This window comes from Hakea prostrata, unplaced genomic scaffold (genome assembly GCF_041222555.1).
Source record: "Hakea prostrata isolate BN-2017 unplaced genomic scaffold, UWA_Hpros_2 contig_68, whole genome shotgun sequence".
Taxonomy (NCBI): domain Eukaryota; kingdom Viridiplantae; phylum Streptophyta; class Magnoliopsida; order Proteales; family Proteaceae; genus Hakea; species Hakea prostrata.
In genome coordinates, this window is record NW_028291187.1 from 129,623 (window position 1) to 152,389 (window position 22,767).

General features: G+C 43.7%; 2 protein-coding genes across 2 annotated transcripts; both read right to left on the minus strand.

The window, feature by feature from the left end:
- Positions 1-1,515: 1,515 nt before the first annotated feature.
- On the minus strand, positions 1,516-2,286 carry LOC148999010 (uncharacterized). Its single transcript, XM_089141536.1, has one exon. It carries the CDS (start codon positions 2,284-2,286, stop codon positions 1,516-1,518), a length of 771 nt encoding a protein of 256 aa, XP_088997662.1.
- Positions 2,287-3,578: 1,292 nt separating this feature from the next.
- LOC148999011 (uncharacterized) lies at positions 3,579-4,616 on the minus strand. The gene is made up of 2 exons (XM_089141537.1): positions 4,454-4,616; positions 3,579-4,408 (listed from the first exon to the last, which is right to left on the minus strand). Exons 1-2 carry the CDS (start codon positions 4,614-4,616, stop codon positions 3,579-3,581), a joined length of 993 nt encoding a protein of 330 aa, XP_088997663.1.
- Positions 4,617-22,767: the final 18,151 nt, after the last annotated feature.

A 22,767-nucleotide genomic window follows, 5' to 3' on the forward strand; every position in this document is an offset into this window, starting at 1 on the left:
TGGATTCCGCCCACTGCCTTCTTAAGTTATCTGATTTGATATTTAATTCCGCACTCTGATTATGTCTGACACCTTATTTTTGAATTCCATGATCATTCATTGTTAGTTTATGATTATTATCTGTTCATGATTGTATTATCGTTGATGTGGATTATGTGGTCCCCGAACTAGGGATCCGGGGGGGTGGGTGACACCCCGGGGGGGGCGGGGGGGGGGGGGGGGGGGGGGGGGGGGGAGCCAATCAAGAAATAAAATAAATTAATAGTAACCTAACATAAAAGAGACCCCAAAAAAAAAATCAAAAACAAACCAAAAAAAAAAAAAAAAAAAAAAAAAAAAAAAAAATAAAAAAAATGAGGGAGGGAGGAAAAAAAAAAAAGAAAAGAAAGAAAAAAAGGAGAAGGGAGGGGGAGGGTGGTGGGGGTGGGGAAGGGAGAAGAAAAAAAAAAATAAGAAAAAAAAGAAAAAAGAAAAAAAAAAAAAAATAAGGAAACAAAACCTACCATATATGTAACTATCATGATTCATGAAGAAAACATGGTGTGGTAGAAGAGGAACAACTAGAGATTGATAGATCATGGATCATGAAAAGAAAACACAGCAATTGACTACTAACATGATCAATGTAGAAGATCCAAGGAGATCAGAATTCAAATCAGAAGTTAAACAAAGACTAGATCATGGTTTGATCATGATTCCTTCAAAAGCTTGCAATGATCATGGTTAAGATCATTGTTTTAGCCATTAATCCTTAGGATGATCATGAGAGACAAGTCCAGAGATGTTTGCAACAGAGAATGCAGCATCTCCTCTACTGTCTCAACTCAAAAAGGAAAGAAAAACAGAGATGGAGGAGAAGAAGAGAGTGTAGACATACCTTTGATGCAAAAGGAAGAGTTTTGACGAAGATCCGTCAAGAAAATCACCAAGGATGCAAGGGAGATGACTTGCAGAGGTCTTTGGTTCGTTCCAAAGAGTTTGGAGGCAGCAAATACGAAGTAGACTCGAGATTGGACTTAAATAGAGCAAGCAAAACCTAATTGCCAAAGACAACACTCATTGGTCGAGTGGATTGGTCGACTGGTCCAGTCGACCAATCAGTCGACCAATGTAGACAGCAATTCCAAAACAGGGAATTGAAGACCCAGATCAAATCCAATCCTAAAGGGGTTTTGCACACATAACAAGTGACTTACCTAATAGGTAGAAATGCCTTCAAACCATGATAGAGAGCACTCCAAGTCCATCAACTAATCCGATCTTCATCAAGATTCAGTTTCCATAAATAGAACTTCATCATCAACTCTCATGGATTCAAAGCCAGACACCAAGTCCTTCACTGGGATGGCCCAAAGCTGACTTCTTACTTTACTTCGGGTCACTGGACCTACAAATAACAAGGTTTCCGGGTCAAGGTTAGGGCTGGGTTTTACAGCTAGTCCTTAGAAAAAAGGCACAAAATGAATCGGGAAGGACCCAAAAATGTCTTCTCCCTTTTTTGGAAAAGGTACAGAGCTATTGATAGAACTTTCTCAGGTTGGTGGAGTTCCATGACCGATCAATTGGCTTTCCAGTTCTTGAGTCTTTTAGTCGGTATGCTCCCGGTCTAGTTCTTTTGGCTTTTTTTGGATCAGTTGGGAGAATATTATCCCGAAGGTATTTTACCAAGGGCGTTGTCCAGTCGGGCTCACTACTGATCTCAAAAGTTTCTATCTCCTGTGTGCTCGGACTATTTAGTTCTTCGATGTAAACTGTCGAGTCTAGATTCTTGTAATTTGCCAAAGATAGTCGGGAGAATTCATCTGCCTTCTCATTTACTTTTCTAGGTAGTTGGAATGTTACCCGATCAAAGTGAATTTGTAGTTGTTCAACCTTGGCCAAATACATGGCCATTCTTTCATCCTTCGCATTGTACTCTCCCTTGATTTGATTGACAACAAGTTGAGAATCACTTCTTACTTCTAATTCCCGAACCCTGAGTGCTCGGACCACTTGTAAGCCTGCTATGACAGCTTCATACTCGGCTTCATTGTTAGAAGCCGGGAAATTAAATCTTAAAGCATATCTGATCGTGAAATCCTCGGGACTGCTGAGTGTCAAGCCTGCTCCCAATCCAGAAGCACTACTCGAGCCATCGACGTGTAAAATCCACAAGTCCGATGTTTTAGTAGTTGCTACTTGACTCTCATTCTGTGGTAGGGTGCTTTCCAAAATGAAATCGGCCAAAACCTGAGCTTTTATGGCCGTCCTCGGTTTGAACTCAATCTGGTACTCGCTAAGCTCCATCGCCCACCCGACCATCCTTCTAGCCACATCAGGTCTTTGAAGTATTTTCTTTAGTGGGAAGTTGGTCGGGACTATTATTGGGTGTGCTTGAAAATAGGGTCTTAGCTTTCATGATGCCACCAGAAGAGCTAAAGCTTGTTTGTCGACATCGAGGTACCTTGTCTTAGCATCTATGAGTACGTGACTCACATAATAGACCGGGTTCTGGATTGTCTCCCCTTTCACCAGTACAGCTGAATGTAGTTAGTGAAATGGCAAGATAAACTGTAAGAGGTTCTCCGGTCACTGGTCGGGCCAAGATAGGTGTCGTCCCGAGTGACATTTTTAGTTGTTCAAATGCCTGTTGGCATTCTTTCATCCATGTGATGACCCTGAACTGGGGGTAGCCTTCAATGCTTTGAAAAAGAATTGCATTTTTCCCCGGCTCGGGAAATGAACCGGTTTAATGCTGTTACCCTTCCGGTTAAGCATTGGATTTCCTTTACTGTGACAGGTGGCTTCAATTCCCCTTTGGGAAATCATGAAGCCGAGGAACTTCCCAGAAGAAACTCTGAAGGCACATTTGTCGGGGTTTAGATGAATTTGGTATGTTCTCAACACGTCAAAGGTTTCTTCAAGGTCCGCCAAATGTGTCGCCCGAACCAGACTCTTCACGAGCATATCATCAACGTAAACTTCCATGTTTTTCCCGATCTGTTGTTGGAAATTTTTTTTGACGACTCATTGGTAAGTGGCCCCTGCATTCTTTAAACCAAATGGCATCACCCAGTAGTAATAACTCTCCCGATCAGTCATGAATGATGTATGCTTCTCATCCTCCCAACTCATCAAGATTTGATTGTACCCGAATAAGCATCCATAAAGCTAAGGACCTCATGCCCTGCAGTTGCATCAATCAGGAGATCAATCCTCGGGAGAGGGTAACAGTCCTTCGGGCAGGCTTTATTCAAATATGTGTAGTCGGTACACATGCTCCACTTCTTGTTCACCTTTTTGACCATCACTACGTTAGCCAGCCAAATGGGGCATTCAATCGGTTTTATGAAACCCGACTTTCCCAATTTTTGAACTTCGATTCTGATCGCTTCATGCTTTTCGATTGCGAAGTTTCTCCATCTTTGGATGACCGGCGTTGCATCCTTCTGGATCCAGAGCTTATGCTCTGCTACCCGCCGGTCTATCCAAGGCATGTCGCTTGCTGACCACGCGAAAATATCTGCGTTGTCATACACGAACTATGTGAGCTCCTTTTTAAATTCGTCCGGTTGCTCTGATCCGATGAATGTCCCTTGCTAGGGTAGAGACTGGCTAAGTTGAATTCCCTCCAGTTTTTCTACCTGTTCCGCTCTTTGCATGCTTTCTTCATCCCGATCGTCATGAACTTCTATAGTTAAAGCGGTTCCTGAACTCTCAGACGTCCATTTTTCCTTCAAGTAGTTGGCGTAGCATTGCCAAGAGGTGGACTGATCTGAGCAGCATTCTCCTACTCCTACGTCAGTCGAGAACTTCAGTTTCATGTGCCGGGGGGATACAACTGCCTCAAGTGCATTGAGTGTTGGTCGTCCCAGGATCACATTGTACCTTGACAAATCTTTCACAACCATAAAGTTGACTCGATCCAGCGTGTCTCGGGGTGACTTCCTGATTTTGAGATCCAAGTGGATCGTTCCTTCGGCTATTGCCGAGGATCCTGCAAAACCATACAGGGGGGTTGATGAAGGGGTCAGTAAATCATTAGCCAATTTGAGTCTTTTAAAAGCCTCGTAAGAGATCGGGTCAACGGATGACCCCGTATCAACCAGGACCCGGTGAACCTTCCGGTTGGCGATCTTGACCTTGATGATAATCGCATCATCATGCGGCACTATAACTCCACTTAAATCCTCATCTGTAAAGGTTATTAGTTCTGGGCATGCCAGATTTGGCCTCTTTTTGGGTAGGTGAACAACTCCCACGAACTGTGCTTTTTGCTTCACCTTCCTGATTGATTCTACAATCAGGCCTCCCATGATCACGTAGACGGGTGTCTCCTCCCGATCTTCTTTTTCTTTTCCCTTATCAGCCTTTTTGGGGGCTTCTTTCGTGCTAGGTGATCGGGCTGTCTTTCTAGGTTCTGGCGAACCTATACGGGTCTTTCCAGACTCACGAACTTACTGACCAAGTTTACCTTGTTGGATTAACTTCTCGATTTCTGATTCCAGAATTCGACAATTATCCGTGTGGTGCCCGTAGTCTTTATGGAAATGACAATATTTTGTCATGTCCCGATCCTCTGGAACAGAATGCAGCTTCCCAGGCCACCTCAGAGATTTCTTGTCTCGGATGTTCATCGAATCTCTTGACGGTTTTGCGTTGAGGGGAGTGTAATTCACCTGTCCCTGATCACACTTCCACTTATTTCTTGACCCCTGATTTTTGTCATTCAGAAATTCTTATCTGTATCCCAATCAGATCTTCTGTCTCGATTGGCTTTTACTCGAGCATTTATTACTTCGTAAATGTTGGCTTGCTTCTGGTACTTACGTAACAGTGTCCCGTATGTTTTGGGCTTATCTGTTAGCAAGACTTCCAAAAGTCTTTGATGGGTGATCCCACTCCAAAGTGCGTTGTACGCTACTTGATCATCAAGATCTTCAATCTCAATGGCAACCTGATGCGTCCAAAATCTGCTCAGCCCTTGGATCTTCACGTGATGTCCTGCAAAACAAAAGCATCAGATGTGGCCCGACCGCTGGGGTCGGGAGTCCACCTCCGAAGGCTAAGTCAGTTGATGAACTTAATCACAAACGGCTCTGCTAGAAGCACAGAGCTAATGAAGAAACGGGAAAGGTGATCTAGATAGCAGGACGCTGATAGTTTTGATCTATCAATATGTATCTGAACCGAGTCTCCAGATAGTATTCTTTTTGATCGATTGATCCGTCCCCCACCTTGTATGGTAATGAGGTTTATATAGAGTGTACCTTCGAATCTCTTTCGTTGGATGCACTCGAGCCTTCTTCGGGTAGTCGTTGGATCTTATGAATGAGATCCGTTGAGCGATAGACTTCTACTAGTTTGGGCTAGTAGAGGACTCCTGAGATAACCGTTAGGTTATGCGATAGTTATCCCTTTGATGATGATTATCCGCAGCCGTCAGTTTGAGTATGCTGTCATCAGGGTGATTACCCTAATCCACAAGTAAGATTAGGGCACGCTTGCAGCCGAATAATCTTTCTTCTTTAGCAAGCCATCTTCTGGATCCGGTTCGCTCGGGAGCGATTCTGTTTTCTCCGTCTCGACGGGGGTCGAGGGTCGGACCAGGTATGAACCCGGTCTGATCATAAACTCTCCATATCACGAGCCCCCCAGACCAAGCGTTCGGTCGATCCCGAGGGCTTGGTTTTTAACTAGGTTCGTCGTCAGGTGATGATCTCTACGTGCCTCATTAAATGTCATATCATATTTAATGCGGTGGACACTTTTCCTCGAGCGTTGTGAGTGTAAGGCCACGTATCTCCGTTGCAGTTGATCTGTCGTGGCTCACGTCATCCAAGCGACGGTTTCCGAACGCCTATTTCGGATTCGTGAGTTCAAACTTTCAAAACGTCTTTCAATCTTGATGGTTGATTTTGAATCAACCTCGATCGTTCAGATTCCCGAACACTCATGCGGGAGTTTTAAAAGCGGTTCATTGTCCTCGTAGGTTTCATTCTTCCTGTCTGGAATTTGAACCTTTGTTGTCTGCTTCGCGCCTTCCTGCTCTCAAGCTTCCGTCTCACTGAATCAGTAAGTTTACTGAAACGAGTAATGGCGAACGATAGGGCTTCTTTAGTACCCCATGTTGGTAATAGCAGTGATGCTTTTGCTTCTCCTGCTCCCGAACAGTCGGATAGTGATAACAAAACCCTAACCGTCCTCTGGCAGGAGTTCACTGAAGTTTCTCAAAAAGGTTTTGAAAGAAAAACCGAAACTTCCCTTGTCCTTCTTCTTTGCAGTGCCTCCCAAACGAAACCCTGAAAGCCTGCGGGTGAAGGCCGCTAGGGCCGTTGTGACAGCCGAGCAACGATCGCCCAGGGTCTTGACTGCAGATCAAGAGGCTTCTCTTCCCTCTCCCGACCCCTCTTACAGGGGTATCAGGAATATCAAGCCTTTAGCTGATGCTTTGGGTAAAGGGAAGAAACCAATGGTGGAGAGGGCTAACGTCTCTTTCTCCGTCCGAACCAAGAGGAGGCATGACACAATTGATGCTCCCTCCAATAAAAAATCCAAAGCTTCGACGGATGGTGAGGAGGTTTTCATCCCCCAGTGGACCCTGAAGATGACCGAGCGGGGTCACTCGGGATCCTGAAAAAGCTGCAGAGTGGAGCTCCCTCGGTCTTGCTCCTTCGATCGCCGGGAGTTTGAAGCCCCGGATGACACCTCCCTTGTTAGTCAATCTACAAGGTAACGGTCTTCTTGCTTACTTATGTTTTCATAATTTCTTATGACTTCTTCTGATATCTTCCGTCTTCCCAGGAATGCTATGTTGAGCTTTTATCAACATATGGAAGCATTGAGCCGGGTTGGTCGCACCAGCTCCCTTGCCGCAAACTTGTGAAGAGAAATTGGCCAAGGCCAATTCGAAATAGACCAGTGATCGCAGCTACCGTGGAGCTGCAGAAAAAGCATGAGGAAGAAGTGATCTCCCTCAAGGAAGCTCTTGAAGCTTCAAGAATTCGTGTCTCTCGCTGCCGAGCGCGAGGCCGAGAAGCAAAAGGCAGCTGCCACGTTGTTTGGTGACAGCCTTGAAATCAAAAGTAGGGAGCTCGAAGAACATCCGAAGTTGGCAATCCCTAGCAAGCCCGAGCATATAAAGCCGGACCTTCGGAAGGAGTGCATTCGGAAATACCCGAACAGCGTACCTTTCTCCGAATTGCTAGGTTTCTACAACATTCAGGCTTATCGCATGGGGCGTAAAGACGTTTGGGAGCAGATCCTTGGAACGATCCCTGACTTCGACACTGCTCCTTTTCGCAAGGTATGCCACCCAGAGGTCTCCAGGAAAGTTGGTATGGATCTCCCAGACTGGGCTCAGGGGGAAGATGATCCTTTTCCAGCTGACCCTCAATATGAGGCATATCTAGATGACGAGCCGGCACTTCCAGAGGAGAAATCACAAGCCAAGTCTCAAGTTGTTGCTGTAGAGGATTCAGCCGATGCCACTCTTGAGGAAGGCTCTTCGCATGGTTGTGAGAAAAGTCATCCCGACCAGGGTCCCTCGGGCAACAATGAAGAAAAGGCTTAGGGAGTTGTTCTTTTGTAAAGATGTACCCTCAATTTAATGAATAGACATTTCTTTTCTCATGTTGGCCTCAAAATTTCCCCGTCTCCTACCGAAGTCTTGCCTTGAATATCAAAGTATTAATGATAAAACTTATCACTTAACTTTTCATTCCTCGCCGAATAATGATCTTATGGAAATATTGTGAAGATGCGTTTCGGGAAGATGCGTTAATCTTCCCCACTACTTCATTTATTGCCAAGTCCGCACGTTTCCCTTCTGCGAAGTTCAAACGTTTTCCCGCTTTTGTATACCATTCACTGTTTCCAATGAATCGGAAATGCATCCATTATTTTAATGGCAGTGCGACGATTGGAGGTTTCTCTGCATCAGGTGCTCGCTTCCACATGTTTCCATGTGGCATCTCTTCGACCGTTGATCTTGCTTTTTGCGGATTTCGAAGCGTCGTTTCGATCTGGGTCGTCGGTTGTCCTTAGCCTTCAACCGTCGTCTTATACTTTAGGCTATTTAAAGCCTTCGTGGGTACTCTCCATCTATCCTGACTTCTGCAAGATAGATTTGCTAAAGTGCCAAAGCAACCTTTCGTCCTTCGGCCTGCTTCCGTATTCCTCGTACTCCAACGACGGCTCTATCCATTTATGAACAAGTGAGTTTTTTGATTTCTCATCTCTTTCCCCACTTCCCCCCGAAGTAAACTGCACGAGTAGTTATACTTGGGTTTAGGTTGTTGGTGCGTCGAAGCTTTAGAAAACTAGGGTTTCCCCATTGTTGTTGTCGTTTATTTCAGTCCGATACGGCTGGTTTTTTTGTTGTTTTGCATAGTGGCTCCCAAGATCAACCCAAACTTTATCAGAGCAAAATCTTGCAAGAAAAAGGTTGTGTCGGTCGTGGTTGGGGCCAGTGCGGTGGTTTCAGCTAGTGAATCCTCCAAGCGTAAGGCGGCGCTGGCGCGGTGAATCTTCAAGTCGATTCCCTGCAGCTTCGTTGATGCCGTCCCTACGCCTCCTTTGCCCGAAGTGATCGCTCGTCTTTCCCGGAAGATCTTGATCACTCCGTTGCTGATGGTGCTGCCGGAACTCCTGTTGGTGAGCCTGTTGGTGAGCTGTTGGTGCACCCCCGAAGAAGACTCTTCGGGCATCCGAGGCAACTATGTTGGCGTCGATGAAGGTGTGGTCCCAGCAGGTGCTGCTCCTATTTCTAACTCTAGTGCTTGTTTGGCATCCTCCTCCTCTCCTTCGAGTTGGAGGATTTTGCCACCGGAGAAGCGCCGTCGGGTGACTAGTGATGAAGCTCAGCCTTTGCTTGATGTAGTTCATCCTTCTCATCCTTCGCTGAATTAGTGTCAAACGAGTTTGACAGAGCGTTGGAATGGTGTACTGCTGCTCGAATTACTTCGAGAGCGCAGTTCTTTCCAAACTTCCGGATGAAGTCTTTACGAAGTCACTTTGGTGATGTAAGTCTTTCTTCATTATCCTCTCGTTTCTGAAAAATTACTTTTCTGCTCCTCGCTAACTCGAAAGTTGTTTGCAGGAGTCTTCTTTCGGTAACTTCCACAACCAAGTGGAAGCAAGTTACTAGACTCGGTAGGTTGAGCAATGAAGTTTCTAGGCTTCGGGAAATCTCTCGAAGCTAAAGATGTTGAGATTGCTCGCCTTCGGAATCTAGCTTGGGAGGTGGCAGGAGAAAAGAATTCGATGATTGGTCGTCTTCGGTCGGAATTGGATGATGCCAGGGGGAAGATTCGGCGACTGGAGCGAACAGTTGGAAAGTCAGGAGCTAAAGGATCGAAACATTACCCGAAAGGCAAGCTGTCGTTCCTTTGCCCGAATCCCTTCCAACTGATGTTCGCAGAGCCTGCGTCTTCAAGTATATACACAGTAAGCCTTTTGTTGATATGCTGAATGCTTATAACTTGCAGGCGTACCGGGATGGTGAGAACGAAGTATGGGAATCAATATTAAGGAAAGATCCTCATTTTGATACGACTCCCTACGGTCTTGTTTGCCATCCTGAAGTATTTACCGACACTGGGTATTCCTCCTCCCGACTGAACCAAGGATAAGATTGATCCTCGACCTTCCGATCCAGATATTATGCAATATCTGGAAGATTCTCCTGTTTATTCTCCGCTGGAAGAAGTCAATTATGACGAGCTTGCGCCGAATGCGAGTTTGGTCGAGGACCATTCTCCTCCTGGACAAGCTGGACAAAGAGTATGAAATTGCGGAGGATTTTCTAAATATCGAAATTTTTTTGTAATCCTCATTTCTTCTCTTCTTTTCCTTGACTCCCCACCAATGGTTGACTCATATGTTTGTTCTAGCAAAGTCGCGTCGATCTTGTATAACTTGTTAACAATCACCTGTAATGACTTTCTTCTTTGATCAGAGATTGTATCCAGCTCTTGTAATTGTTTTGATACGGCCTCTTTGGATCTTCCGAAGAAATAAGAAATTACTTTATCTTGAACTTTGCTAGCCACTTGAATCGCCGTTGCATTAGGTCTTAGTTGTCTGAAACAATGCCTTTACTTAAGGATTTCCGGAGAAATACAATAAGTCTGAGAAGGAACTCACTCGGGTTTTAAACCGATGCCTTATACTTAAGGATTTCCGGAGAAATACAATAAGTCTGAGAAGGAACTCACTCGAGTTTTAAACCGATGCCTTATACTTAAGGATTTCCGGAGAAATACAATAAGTCTGAGAAGGAACTCACTCGGGTTTTAAACCGATGCCTTATACTTAAGGATAATTCAAAAATTCAATAAGTCTCGAAGGAACTCACTCGGGTTTCAAACCGACGCCTTGCAAAAGGAACTCACTCGGATTTTCATCCGATGCCCCGACTTAAGAAAGTTCGAAAGATTTTCCATAAGCGTTGAAGTGTTGAAGGACCCACATGAATTTTCATCCGATGCCTTATGGTTGGATCTTGTTCTTGAATGTGGTGTATGATGCCCCCCCAATCAAAAGATAGTTTGTTGAAAGCCAAAAATTGCATTGATTGAGTTGAAAATGATTACATCGCGAACAAAATTGAACTCATCCTCAAGGATAAAACTTTTTGAGATGCCTAGCATTCCACGAACGATCCAACTCTTTCTGGGAATCAATGTTCTTCAGCCTGTAAGCTCCTAAACCGACCGGTTTCACAACCATATAAGGTCCTTCCGGGAAGGGTCCAACTTTCTTTGGTGACGCGGGTCGGAAGCTAGGGTGTTTCTCAACACCAAATCTCCGGCTAAGTACCGACGATTCTTCACTCGAGTATTATAATGAGACGCTATCCTTCTTTGATAATGTTGAGTTCGTGCTATTGCCTCTGCCCGAACTTCGTCCAACAAATCAAGACTATCAAGCAGTCCTTGTTCATTTGCTTTTTCCTCTAACTCACGATCCCGTAACGTCCCCGCCATTATCTCCACAGGTGCCAATGCTTCGGATCCATATGCCAACCTGAATGGAGTTTCTCCCGTAGGTGTTCGAACCGTAGTTCTATAAGCCCACGAGTACATTATGTAGTTCTTCGACCCAAGAAGCTTTGTCGGCTTCGAGTCTTCTCTTTATTCCTTCACGTAGTGTTCGGTTAGTAACCTCTACCGGGCCATTGCTTTGGGGGTATGCCACGAGGACATACGATGCTCGATCATATATGTTCCACGGAATTGCTCAAATTGTGGACAATCGAACCGAGTACCATGGTCGAGTGAAAATTATCTTTGGAATCCCAAAGCGATATATGATTGATTCAAGCACAAATTTCTCCACTTTTTTCTCAGTAATTGTCGCCGGTGCAGCTCGGCTTCTACCCATTTTGTGAAGTAATCAATTGCTACTATCGGATATTCCCGTCCGCCCGATGCCTTGGTGAATTTGCCCATGATATCAATTCCCCACATTGCAAAGGGAATGGGATTTAGAATTGAAGTCATAATTTCCGCCGGGCGCTTCGATCTTTGTAGCATGAATTTGACAGTTACTACATCGACGAATGTAGTCCATAGCAGCCTCTTGGATCTTAGGCCAATATAACCCAAGTCTTAGAATTTTGTGGGCCAGGGCTCGCCACCCATATGAGCGCCACAAATTCCTTCATGAACCTCACCCAAAGCTGATTTTGCTCCTTCGGGGCCTATACATCTCATAAGGGGTCCAGCATAAGATCTTTTGTATAGTCTCCCATTCGAATGACAAATCTAGCTGATCGAATCTTGATAAACCTTGCCTCTCTCTTGGATCCTCGGGTAACTTGTCATCTCTTAGATATTCGATTATTGGATCCATCCAAAGAACGTTCGCTTCAATATAAGAAATTTCTTTCTCATGATAACTTGGAAAAGTTACCTCTTAAATGTAGACCGAAGGGTCTAGATTCTTTTCCTTGGCATTGGCTAGTCGGGATAGCTCATCGCCACTGAATTTTCATTCCTCGAAATCGAGATATCTTCAAATTCCGAAATTGGTTTTGAAATGCCTCGCACTATCTCCCAATATTTTTGCAAGCGTGGTTCTTTAATGCCATACTCCCCCCTGGACTTGGTTGACTATAAGTGAGAGTCACTATAAATAGTAACATCTGCAATAGCTAATGCCTTTGACAACCGAAGTCCTGCTATCAGGGCCTCATATTCCGCTTCATTATTACTTGCATCAAATGCGAATCTTAAAGCATATCGACTAATAAATCCTGCTGGACTTTTTAATAGAATTCCAGCGCCTGCTCCGTCATTATTACTCGAACCATCCACATATACCTCCCAAGTGGTTGGTATAATGGGATCCTCAATGGTGGGTTCCACTTGGTGCAGTAGTTTCTACTACAAAGTCGGCTAATGCCCGAGCCTTGATTGCAGTTCTAGGCTTAAAGCTCACTTGGAACTCGCTGAGCTCAACCAACCAGGACACCATCCTTCCAGACAAATCAAGTTTGTTAAGAACTTTACTAAGAGGAAAAGTTGTAAATACCTCAATTGGATGAGCCTGAAAATATGGCCTTAGCTTCCTGGCGGCCATCATGAGAGCCAGAGCCTGCTTCTCAATCTACGAATATCTCGTCTCCGCATCTAGCAACACGTGGCTTACATAGTAAATCGGCCACTGTTTCTTATCTTTCTCCCGAACAAGTACTGCACTGACCACCGAAAGGGATGTCGCTAGATATAGCTGTAATATTTCCCCCTTCTCCGGTCCGGACAGGATCGGTGGTTGTCCAAGTGCTTCTTTTAATTCCTCGAAAGCTTTCGGCACTCTTCGATCCACTTTGCTTCCTTCTCGCCCTTCGAGTCTTTAAGCGCCTTGAAGAAAAGCAAACATTTTTCTCCGGACTTGGAGATAAATCGATTTAAGGCAACAACTCTCCCTGTCAAACATTGTACATCCCGAACGGTTTTGGGAGCCTCCATATCAATCGAGCTTGAATTTTGGCGGGATTAGCCTCAATTCCCCTCGTGATACCATGAAACCCAAGAATTTGCCCGAGGAGACTCCAAAGGCACATTTTTCCGGGTTCAACTTCATTTGATGTTTCCTCGATCTGAGAAAACCTCGATCAAATCTGCAATGTGATTTGCTTTTGTAAAGCTTTTCACCAAGCATGTCGTCAACATATGCTTCAACATTCCTTCCTATCGGCTCTTTGAAAATCTTGTTGATGGCCCTCGATAGGTTGCTCCGCATTCTTCAGGCCAAAAGGCATGACCTTGTAATAATAGCTTTCACGATCGTCATGAAAGCCGTATACTTCTCATCCTCCTTATTCATAAGGATCCGATTATACCGAGTAGGCATCCATGAAACTTAAAGTTTCATATCCTGCAGTAGCATCTATCAAGAGGTCAATCCGAGGCAACGGGTAACAATCTTTTGGGCAAGCTTTGTTTAGATCCGTGTAGTCTGTACACATCCTCCACTTCCCATTCGCCTTTTTCACCATCACCACGTTGGCCAACCAAGTTGGGCACTCGATTGGTTCTATGAAACCAGAATTCTTAAGTTTTTCAACTTCATTCCGAACGGCTTCATACTTTTCAATAGAGAGATTTATTCTTCTCTGTATCACTGGTTTCGCCTTAGGGTCTATCCAGAGTTTGTGCTCTGTAATGGCCCGATCAATCCCAGGCATATCCTCAGCAGACCATGCGAATACATCTTTATTCCGTTGAAGAAATAACTTCAACTCATCTTTAAACTCTTCCAATTGTTCAGACCCGATATAAGTAATCTTTTTCTCATCCTCGGTACACAGCTGGATTTGCTCCAGTTTCTCCACTGGTTCGGGCCTTTGCATCTCCGTCTCTTCCCGATCATCTCGAACTTCTATGGGAAGGGCAGTAACCTTCTTCGGACCCTCCTTGTCTTTTAAATAGGCCAGAGGAGACTTGACCGATTCCCATATCAGTCGGGAATTTTATCTTCAGGTGCTTTGTCGAAACAATAGCACCTATCTTGGATAAAGATGGTCGCCCGAGAATCATATTATAGGCTGGTAGTTCTCGAACCACCAAAAAATTGATTCGGACAGTTGTTTCTTTAGGAAAACTTCCAATGGATAGATCCAACTGAACCGATCCTTCCGCTACTGCAGATGACCCTGCAAAGCCATACAGGTAACAATCATAGTTAGAGACCAACTCCAACCATCTTCTCTGTCTCATATTCAACTCCTTCTGGGTGAAGAAGTATTTCAAACTTTTATGATCCGTGAAGATGGCGATCTTCTCACCGTATAGATAGTGTCTCCAAATTTTCAAAGCAAATACAACAGCTGCAAGCTCTAAGTCATGAGTGGGGTAGTTCCATTCATAATCCTTTAGTTGTCGAGAGGCATAAGCCACTACCTTTCCGTGTTGCATCAACACGCAGCCCAAACCGATTTTAGAAGCATCAGTGTAGACCGTCAATCCACAGGAACTATCAGGTATAGTCAGAACCGACGCGCTTGTCAATCTAACTTTCAGCTCTTCGAAGTTCTTCTCACAAGAATCAGTCCAGACAAACTTCTCCTCTTTTCTAGTTAGCTTAGTCATAGGGGCAGCCAACCTAGAAAAGTTTTCAATGAATCTCCGGTAGTATCCTGCTAATCCAAGAAAACTTCTTATCTCGGTCACGGTCTTCGGTCTTTCCCAATCAATAACAGTTTGGACTTTCTTTGGGTCAACATGAATACCCTCGGCTGAAACAACATGGCCAAGAAACACTACACTTGAGAGCCAGAAGTCACACATGCTAAATTTAGCATAGAGTTTCTTTTCTCTCAACCTTTGCAACATGCAGTTCAGGTGCTCCACATGCTCTTCCTCATTCTTTGAGCAAATCAAGATGTCATCAATGAAAACGATTACAAATTTATCGAGTACATCGTGAAATACTCGGTTCACGAGATCCATGAACACGGCAGGGGCATTAGTCAAGCCGAAAGGCATCACTTTAAATTCATAATGTCCGTACCTTGTTACGAACATTTGTCTTAAGGATGCCACTTGACTTCACCTTCAGCTGGTGATATCCCGATCTCAAATCAATCTTTGAAAAGACAGCAGCACCCTTCAACTGATCAAAAAGGTCATCAATCTGAGGCAAAGGATATCTGTTCTTGATTGTCAGCTTGTTCAATTCCCGGTAGTCAATGCACAGACATATACTACCATCTTTCTTCTTTACAAACAAGACCGGAGCTCCCCAAGGTGACACACTTGGCTGCACGAAACCTCTCTCTAAGAGTTCATTTAATTGAGTTTGCAACTCTTCAAGTTCGGCAGGTGCCATTCTGTAAGGGGCCTTGGATACAGGAGCTGCTCCAGGAATCAAGTCTATAGAAAACTCAACTTCCCTATTAAGAGGCAAACCTTACAAGTCATCAGGAAAAACATCAGGGAATTCACTAACAACTCTGACTTCTTCAAGTCTCTTCTTCTCTCTGACCTTGCTTCCAGACGAAGCATTTCCCAAAAAGGCATGGACTTGCATTAGAGTGGACAAGGTCTTTTTGCTAAATCTTCCCTTCTCTCCTTGAAATTCGAAAACTGAATTCTCTTCTACACGGAACTGAATCTTCTTTGAGGAACATAAGATCACGGCATTGTAGAAGGTTAACCAGTCGATTCCCAAGATTACATCAAAATCTCTCATGTCAAATAATACAAGGTTTGCCTTCAGATTTCTTCCACAAATCAAAATAGAACAATCCTCTAACACTTTATCTAGTTTAACAGCGAGACCCAACGAGGGTACAAATAGATAAATGACTAGATAAACATCGAGGTGTCAAGTTAGTTCTCAAGGCAAAAGTAGATGATATGAATGAATGTGATGCACCCGTATCAAATAATACAAATGCGGGAAGAGAAGCTACTAACAGAGTACCTGTTACAACATCGTGGCAAGGGTCTTGCTCGGTACCAGATATGCTAAACACTCTGCCAGAGGGAGGGGCAGAAGTAGCAGCAGGAGTACTCTTCACTACAGGAGCTTGAGGTTGCACAGACTTATTGGGGCAAGAACGAGCATAATGGCCTACTTGCTTGCAGAGGAAGCAAGTAGTATCTTTCGGTCCAATAGGAGCTGCAGCAGGGGGAGGTCTCTGATAAGCTGGTCTAGGATTCACCATCCCATGCCTAGGAGGATAAGTAGCTCCCTGAAGTCTGGCTCCACTGGACTAACCATAATAGCTCACAGGAAGGGAATTAGGATTCTGACCAACATGTCTCGGCTGAAAGGCGGGTGCAGGATAAGGAGTAGGTCTAGCAAAATGCCGATCAGTGCGGTCCACAAATCCAAAAGATCTAGGTTGCCAGGGTTTCTGAACTTGAGCATTTTCCTTTTCATTCTCTTCAAGCTTCTTCGAGTTTTGAACCACCTGAGCATATCCTTCAAGAGGCAAGACAGTGAGGTATGCCTTAATAGAAGGTCGCAAACCCTTGAAAAACTTTTTCGCCTTGGCTTCTTCAGACTTAATAGACTCGGGGGCGAAGAAGAAAAGTTCTTCAAATTTCTGCTGATACTCAAGCACAGACAAAGTACCTTGTACTAAGGCCATGAACTCGGCCTCCTTTGCGTCCTTTACAGCTTCCGGAAAGTAGTTCTTGCAAAAAGCTTCCTTAAACTTCTCCCAAGTAACGACACCACCATTCAAGGTCTCCAGGATAGGCCTAGTGGAAGCCCACCATGCATCAGCTTCTCGCTGAAGCTTCGCTCGGCAAACAACACTTTTTGAGCATCAGAACATTGCAAATGTCTGAAGGCCTTCTCCAACTCACGAAGCCACTTGTTCGGAAAGAGGGTGTCCTTTGTTACACCAGTAAAGGAAGGTACTTGTAACTTTAGGAAACTTTCCATCAAACGGGTGTGGGGTATCCCGGTGAATCTTTCCATAAGAGGGGCTGCGGCTCCAGAAGTTCCAATTCCGGCACGGTTTTCATTGCGAAGGGTAGCAAAACCAGTCATCATTTGATTAAATTGGGCAGCTTGCTGTTGCGTTGCATCATGTTGGTCATGACGCTGGCGATATCTCTAAAGCTTCCGATATCGGGGGCACCAGGAATGCCATTCGTGGTGTGGCTATCGTCCTGTGTCTACTGATCAGAGCCCCCAGCAGGGGTTTCTTCGTTTCCGTTGCTTCCGGATCCGACGAAACGATTTCTAAGTAAGACCATTCTGCAAGGATCAAAGATAAGGATACCAAAATTTCAAATTTGACAAAGATATCTTGGCCAACGAATAGGATAACCAAATCATGGTTAGAATTATCAATATAACAGTAAAATAAGCCAGCATTGATCAAAATCCAAAGGAAATGAGTCCAAGAATCAAAACTCCCAAAATAACCCAATGCAGAAAAATGAAGGATTTTGGTCGATGCTTTTGGTCGATGGTATCGACCAAAATGATCGACCAAAATAAATTCTGCGCGTAAAATCAGATTTAAAGGGCCCACTTCTCATTTCATTTTCATTTCTCACTCAACCATTTCGAGTTTAGCTCTGGAGAAAGCGATTTTCTAGGGTTTTCAAGAGTGCTAGGACTTGATTCAAGGCTTCAATCATTCTTGATAATCTCACTTGATCATCTACACAAGTAAGTTCTCTTTCTTTTTCTCTTTTCTTGTAAACTTCATTCACCATTGTTGTGTTCTTCAATAAAACTGAGTAATACTTGCAGCTAACGGTTAGAATCATACATATAAATGATTAGAAACATGTTTTCATAACTTTTCAAATATGATTAGGTTCTAAACACAAGATTGCATCCATTTTGATTACCAAAACACTATTCATTTCACAAAAACTCAACTTTACAAGCACTTGTCTCATTTTCAACCCAAAAGGAATTTTGACATGAAACAAATTTCTATAACACTGATCTACTAAGGGAAAAGTGTTCCCACTCTCCATTCGGTCAAATCCCAATTTTTCAAAAATCACAAATGCAAGCCAAAAGAGGAATTTTTTCTCTCTCTTACTTGCTGAATTTTCACTTTGAATATGCCAAAAAGATGGATTTTCACCAAATAAAGTATTCTAGCATGCTTGTATAGGTCTTATGCATATGTTAGAATGGTCAAATCAAAATTTCACCAAAAATCGAATTTTCTGAAAATTTACGAAAATACCCTTCATCTAACAATCATACACTGAGACTAACCCAAATGAGTTTCTTTCCTTGTTTCAACAGATACACCATGCCTAGAGGAGGGAGACGAGTAGACAGGGGTAGAGGACTTGTTCCCCAGGCTGAATTCATAGACGAGGAGCATTTCACTACTCCTATGGCGGAGTTTCTATACGAGCATTATTTCCATGATATACCGATCGAGCACGGATGATTGGTGGATGTGGATGATTTAGAGGTATTTCGCATCCGAGAGAGATTAGAGGCTATGGATTGGCTTCACTTATACACTACGGCACAGCCAGTCTACCCAGATCTTATCAGATACTTCTATAGTAATCTGACTTACCGTATAGAGGATGATCCGAGGGATGGTTCTAGGATTGTCATAGATTCCATGGTCGGAGGTAGAGAGATCAGTTTCACTACGAGGACACTGGCTCGCATCTTAGATGTACTGATCGTACTAGATTCCCGTTGGTGGATTCCTGCTGGTACAGATATCACAGAGGTGCTTCTTCCTTATGAGGTATACGAGGTGTGCATGACTCTATGGGATGACATTGACTGTTATATGCCCCAGTGTGGTACTGCGATGCGTCCTTCAGCTAGAGTTATCGCTCGCATCGTCGGGCGAAACATCCTTCCAAAGGCAGGGCATCATAGCAAAGTGTCGGCGATTGAGGCACTGATCATTTATAGTATGTATACTGGAGTACAAATCGATTTAGCATACATCATGCAAAATGTCATGATTGATCGGATCGAGTTTCCTGGGGATAGGAACTTGGCTTTCGGTCGACTCTTGACTCGTATCTTTGAGTACTTTGGTGTGGACTTGGAGCATACACCTACGATTCAGGGTCGAGATTTAGGTGAGCCCATTTGTGCATGGTTGATCAGGAAGATGGGGCTCCAAGATGCAGTCAGATCAGAGGATGAGGATGATATCGATGATGCATCAGGAGATGACGACTCAGAGGATGATAGTACTGATGATGATGACGGTGGTAACGATGATGGGCATAGTGAGGATGATGATCAGGGTCATGATGATGCTCCGAGGCATGAGGAGGTTCCCGCTCCACGATTTACTGAGGTCGGACGCCCATCACACACGATTTCTGAGGCTCCAGATGTGGCTTCCCATCAGTCGTCGATTTACTCTATTCTTGAGAGGATCGAGGCTCGGCAGGAGAGGATGGAGTTACACATGTGCACCCTCGGTGAGAGGTTTGCACGATTGGAAGAGGAGTTCGGATCTAGGAGGGATCAGACAGATCGCAGGAGTCGTTCACCTACATAGACATCACTAGGAATTTTCTTTTATGTCATTATGGATGTATTTCTCTTTTTCAGACTTGTAAAAATTTCCCTATGAAATCAATGAAGTTCAGTTGTCTTGTCTATATTATTGTGTCTTATTCATGAGTCAAATTATGTTTCCGTATTTTGGTTTCTAGTCCAGGTTATCTATTATTCACTTCTAGGAGCACTTGAATAACTTTCGGATCTGTGACTCGGAATGTTCCGTCACCGTTTCTGTGGTCGGGGTTCCACTTGATCTTGGGCTCTGATACCAATCTGTCACATCCACCCAGTCGGTACCCCATTTGGAATACTCGGGATGTGATCCACAGTCCAAGGATCAATGGTCTGAGGTCCATGCCTCCCACATACACGGTAACACAATCATGAACAGTAATAATCAATGGTAAAAACAACTAATATCATGTATCATGAATGTGACAAGATTAACTAAATCAGAGTGCGGAAGGCAATAACACTAAAGCATAATCATAAGGGTGAGAGAAGGTATGATAACCACTCTCTCAGAACAGCGGAAAAGAAGTGTGATAACGTCAAATACATGTCTATGTGTCAAAAGATAATCTCAAAGATAAGTTAGTTACAAGACCAATGGTTCCACAAATACACCAGGGGAATGGGGCACTATGCTAGGGTTTCTTCTATACTAATGGTAGTCTCCTCAACAGTACGGATGAAGTAAACCCAGCGCTGCCGCTCCCGCACAACTGTGGGGCTAACCCTGGTGCGAATAATAATCCTCCTCGGCTCCAATATACGAATCCTCACCGACGCCACTACCCGGAGGGTAGTATGTGGAATCATAGTCCGCCTCATAGGAGGTGCCATCGTAATCTTCGGTACCTGGAATGTAATCTAAAACATTTGCACAAAAGGAATGAGTTCGAAGAACTCAGCAAGGAAGTTATTCCATAATTAGAAATCATATACATTTAGAACATATAATAATGCAATGTGATATGGAACATATGATGCTGATATGAGCCTAACTCTATGAATGCTGGTCTCTAAGGTAGACATGCTTTAAGTCATAGCACCGTACTTCTCTGGGTCGTCAGTCACTCTCCCATTTCCATATCTTGGGAATGCTTGGGGAAGATCGGTAAAGTCATCAAAAACCATGGTAAGGGGAATCGGTCACCGCTCTCTCACATCACCATTTGGTCAAGTACTGGCGCATGTCACAGTAAAGCCTAGCCCAATGCAAGTCATCTACTCAGTCGGTCAAGTCAGATTCAGATACGTCCATCCCTCGCCCCCGGCGATCCTTTCCGGTATCCTTCACTCTAGAAATCCTGGATTTCGGACTCATCAACCCTATTAGTCATCCACATATAGTAAACGGGAAGCTGTCACGTCCTCTCACGGATTGGTTACCGGTCTTGAGCGCCCGTGAGCCCAAGTCGATCCATATGCAACTCTACCAATAAATGGCCCCTTTCAGGTATCCGTAGCATGGTTTATGTCCCCTACCGGATTGGCTACCGGCCTAGAGCGCCCATCCAACCATACACTACCACGGGTTGTTCGGTCTCAATGCCCTTCCGATTCGGGTCTGACACGACAAGGATGAACCTAGCCACACAACTAGACACCCCTATATATGTCATCCAATAACTCGGGAGAGTGTCGATAGGCACCATCGGAGAACATCCCATACTATTCCCTCCGATGCCCAAGGATAGAAGTGTCAGTAGGACACCCTCCAATCCCAAGTCATACGTAAGCAATCACACATCAAATCTCATCATTTCTCATGCATCCAATGCATATTCATAATAGTACTCAAATCATGATATTGAAACGAATCATTATAAACATAAGCAAATCAAAATGATAGAGTAACACAACAATTGTATAAAGATTTAAATGTTAATGTTCTAACACATATGTATCAGTATCATAATGATTGAAAGAAATTTAGGGATTTCATTCTTTTTATAAAGCATAGTTCAATATTTGATGACTTATATGTTTATGGATATAACCATCCTTACCTTGGATGAGTTGATGATGAATTGAGAATACCAAGAATAGTCCAATAGAAGTGTTAAGGCCCTAAACAAACATCAATAATAAGTTAGAAAAGAAGTCGGGAAGATCGGATGTCATTTGAGTCAAAACTGACCAAGGTTGCTATCAGCAAAAACTTTGGTCGATGGTTTTGGTCGATGGTATCGACCAAAATGATCGACCAAAATAATCCTCGGGCAGAATAGTGGATTTTGGGGATTTTTGTCCGAAATGAGTCTTCCGGTGTTCGGATCAATCTGAAACTTGGAGGCATACTTAACAACAGTAGTAGGACACTATAAATCAAGGAATTAACCCAATCCAATGGTCTAATTAAAAAGCCCCAATTTGAGCTATCAATTCAAGTGATAAACATCACGGCATGAGTTGGAATTGATTGCATTGATGAGGAATAGCATGCAATAGCTAGAGGAACTAATAGAAATTCGATTGGAATCATATGGCAATGTTAAACATGAACATAATACACTCTATAGCTCAGTTTGATATCAAATGGTATGATGTTAATAGGTAAATCATGGAATACATATGCTAGGCATGAGATATAAGCATTAACATCACTGAATGGCTAAGGGAATCATGGATTGAGCATGAGTAGGCACTTGGAGTGGTGGTTGCAAGGTTGCAGCACCATTCCAAATGTCCTATCAGCAATATGACAATAGGAAAGAATAGGAAATGGTAGGATAGAGAGTGGAATGAAGAGTCATACCTTAGTGTAGAAGATGAAGGCAAGAATCAATGATAAACTAAGTGTCTTTGATGAGATACCCTTCACACTAACCAAGGAGCTGCTTTGGGAAGCTCTCCCCACGTTCCCAGGTGAGAAAAATGATTGCAAAAGGCTCAAGGCTCGAGGTCATATTAAATAGAAAAGGAATATTCCATGGAATCATTAACTTGGCAGACTGGGACATTTTGGTCGATGGTTTTGGTCGATGGTATCGACCAAAATGATCGACCAAAATGTTTTCAGCAAAAAACTCAGGTTTAGAATAGCAACTTCAAGTAGGGATTTGAAAGGCTATACAAGGTCAAATTGAGTGAGGTTTTCTTCCACAATTCAATCAAGAAGTCTAGTTTCGGGGAATACCTTCGGATTGTGCACAGGAGGTCATTTGGTACATCAACCATATTAATCTTCTCCAATGCGCAGACTTTCCTTAAACACTGACAATGCATTTAAGCAAGGGGTATCATTGTCAATGTCCATGGGCTCGGTCTCTGAATCATGATCATCAATCAGAA

What these genes read in the sequence shown, in the direction of transcription:
- LOC148999010 (XM_089141536.1), bottom strand. Translation starts at nt 2,286, where the DNA reads ATGGAGCTTAGCGAGTACCAGATTGAGTTCAAACCGAGGACGGCCATA.
- LOC148999011 (XM_089141537.1), bottom strand. Translation starts at nt 4,616, where the DNA reads ATGAACATCCGAGACAAGAAATCTCTGAGGTGGCCTGGGAAGCTGCAT. An exon ending in CGAGAAGTTAATCCAACAAG is followed by an intron (nt 4,409 to 4,453) that starts GTAAACTTGGTC and finishes AGACCCGTATAG; the next exon opens with GTTCGCCAGAACCTAGAAAG.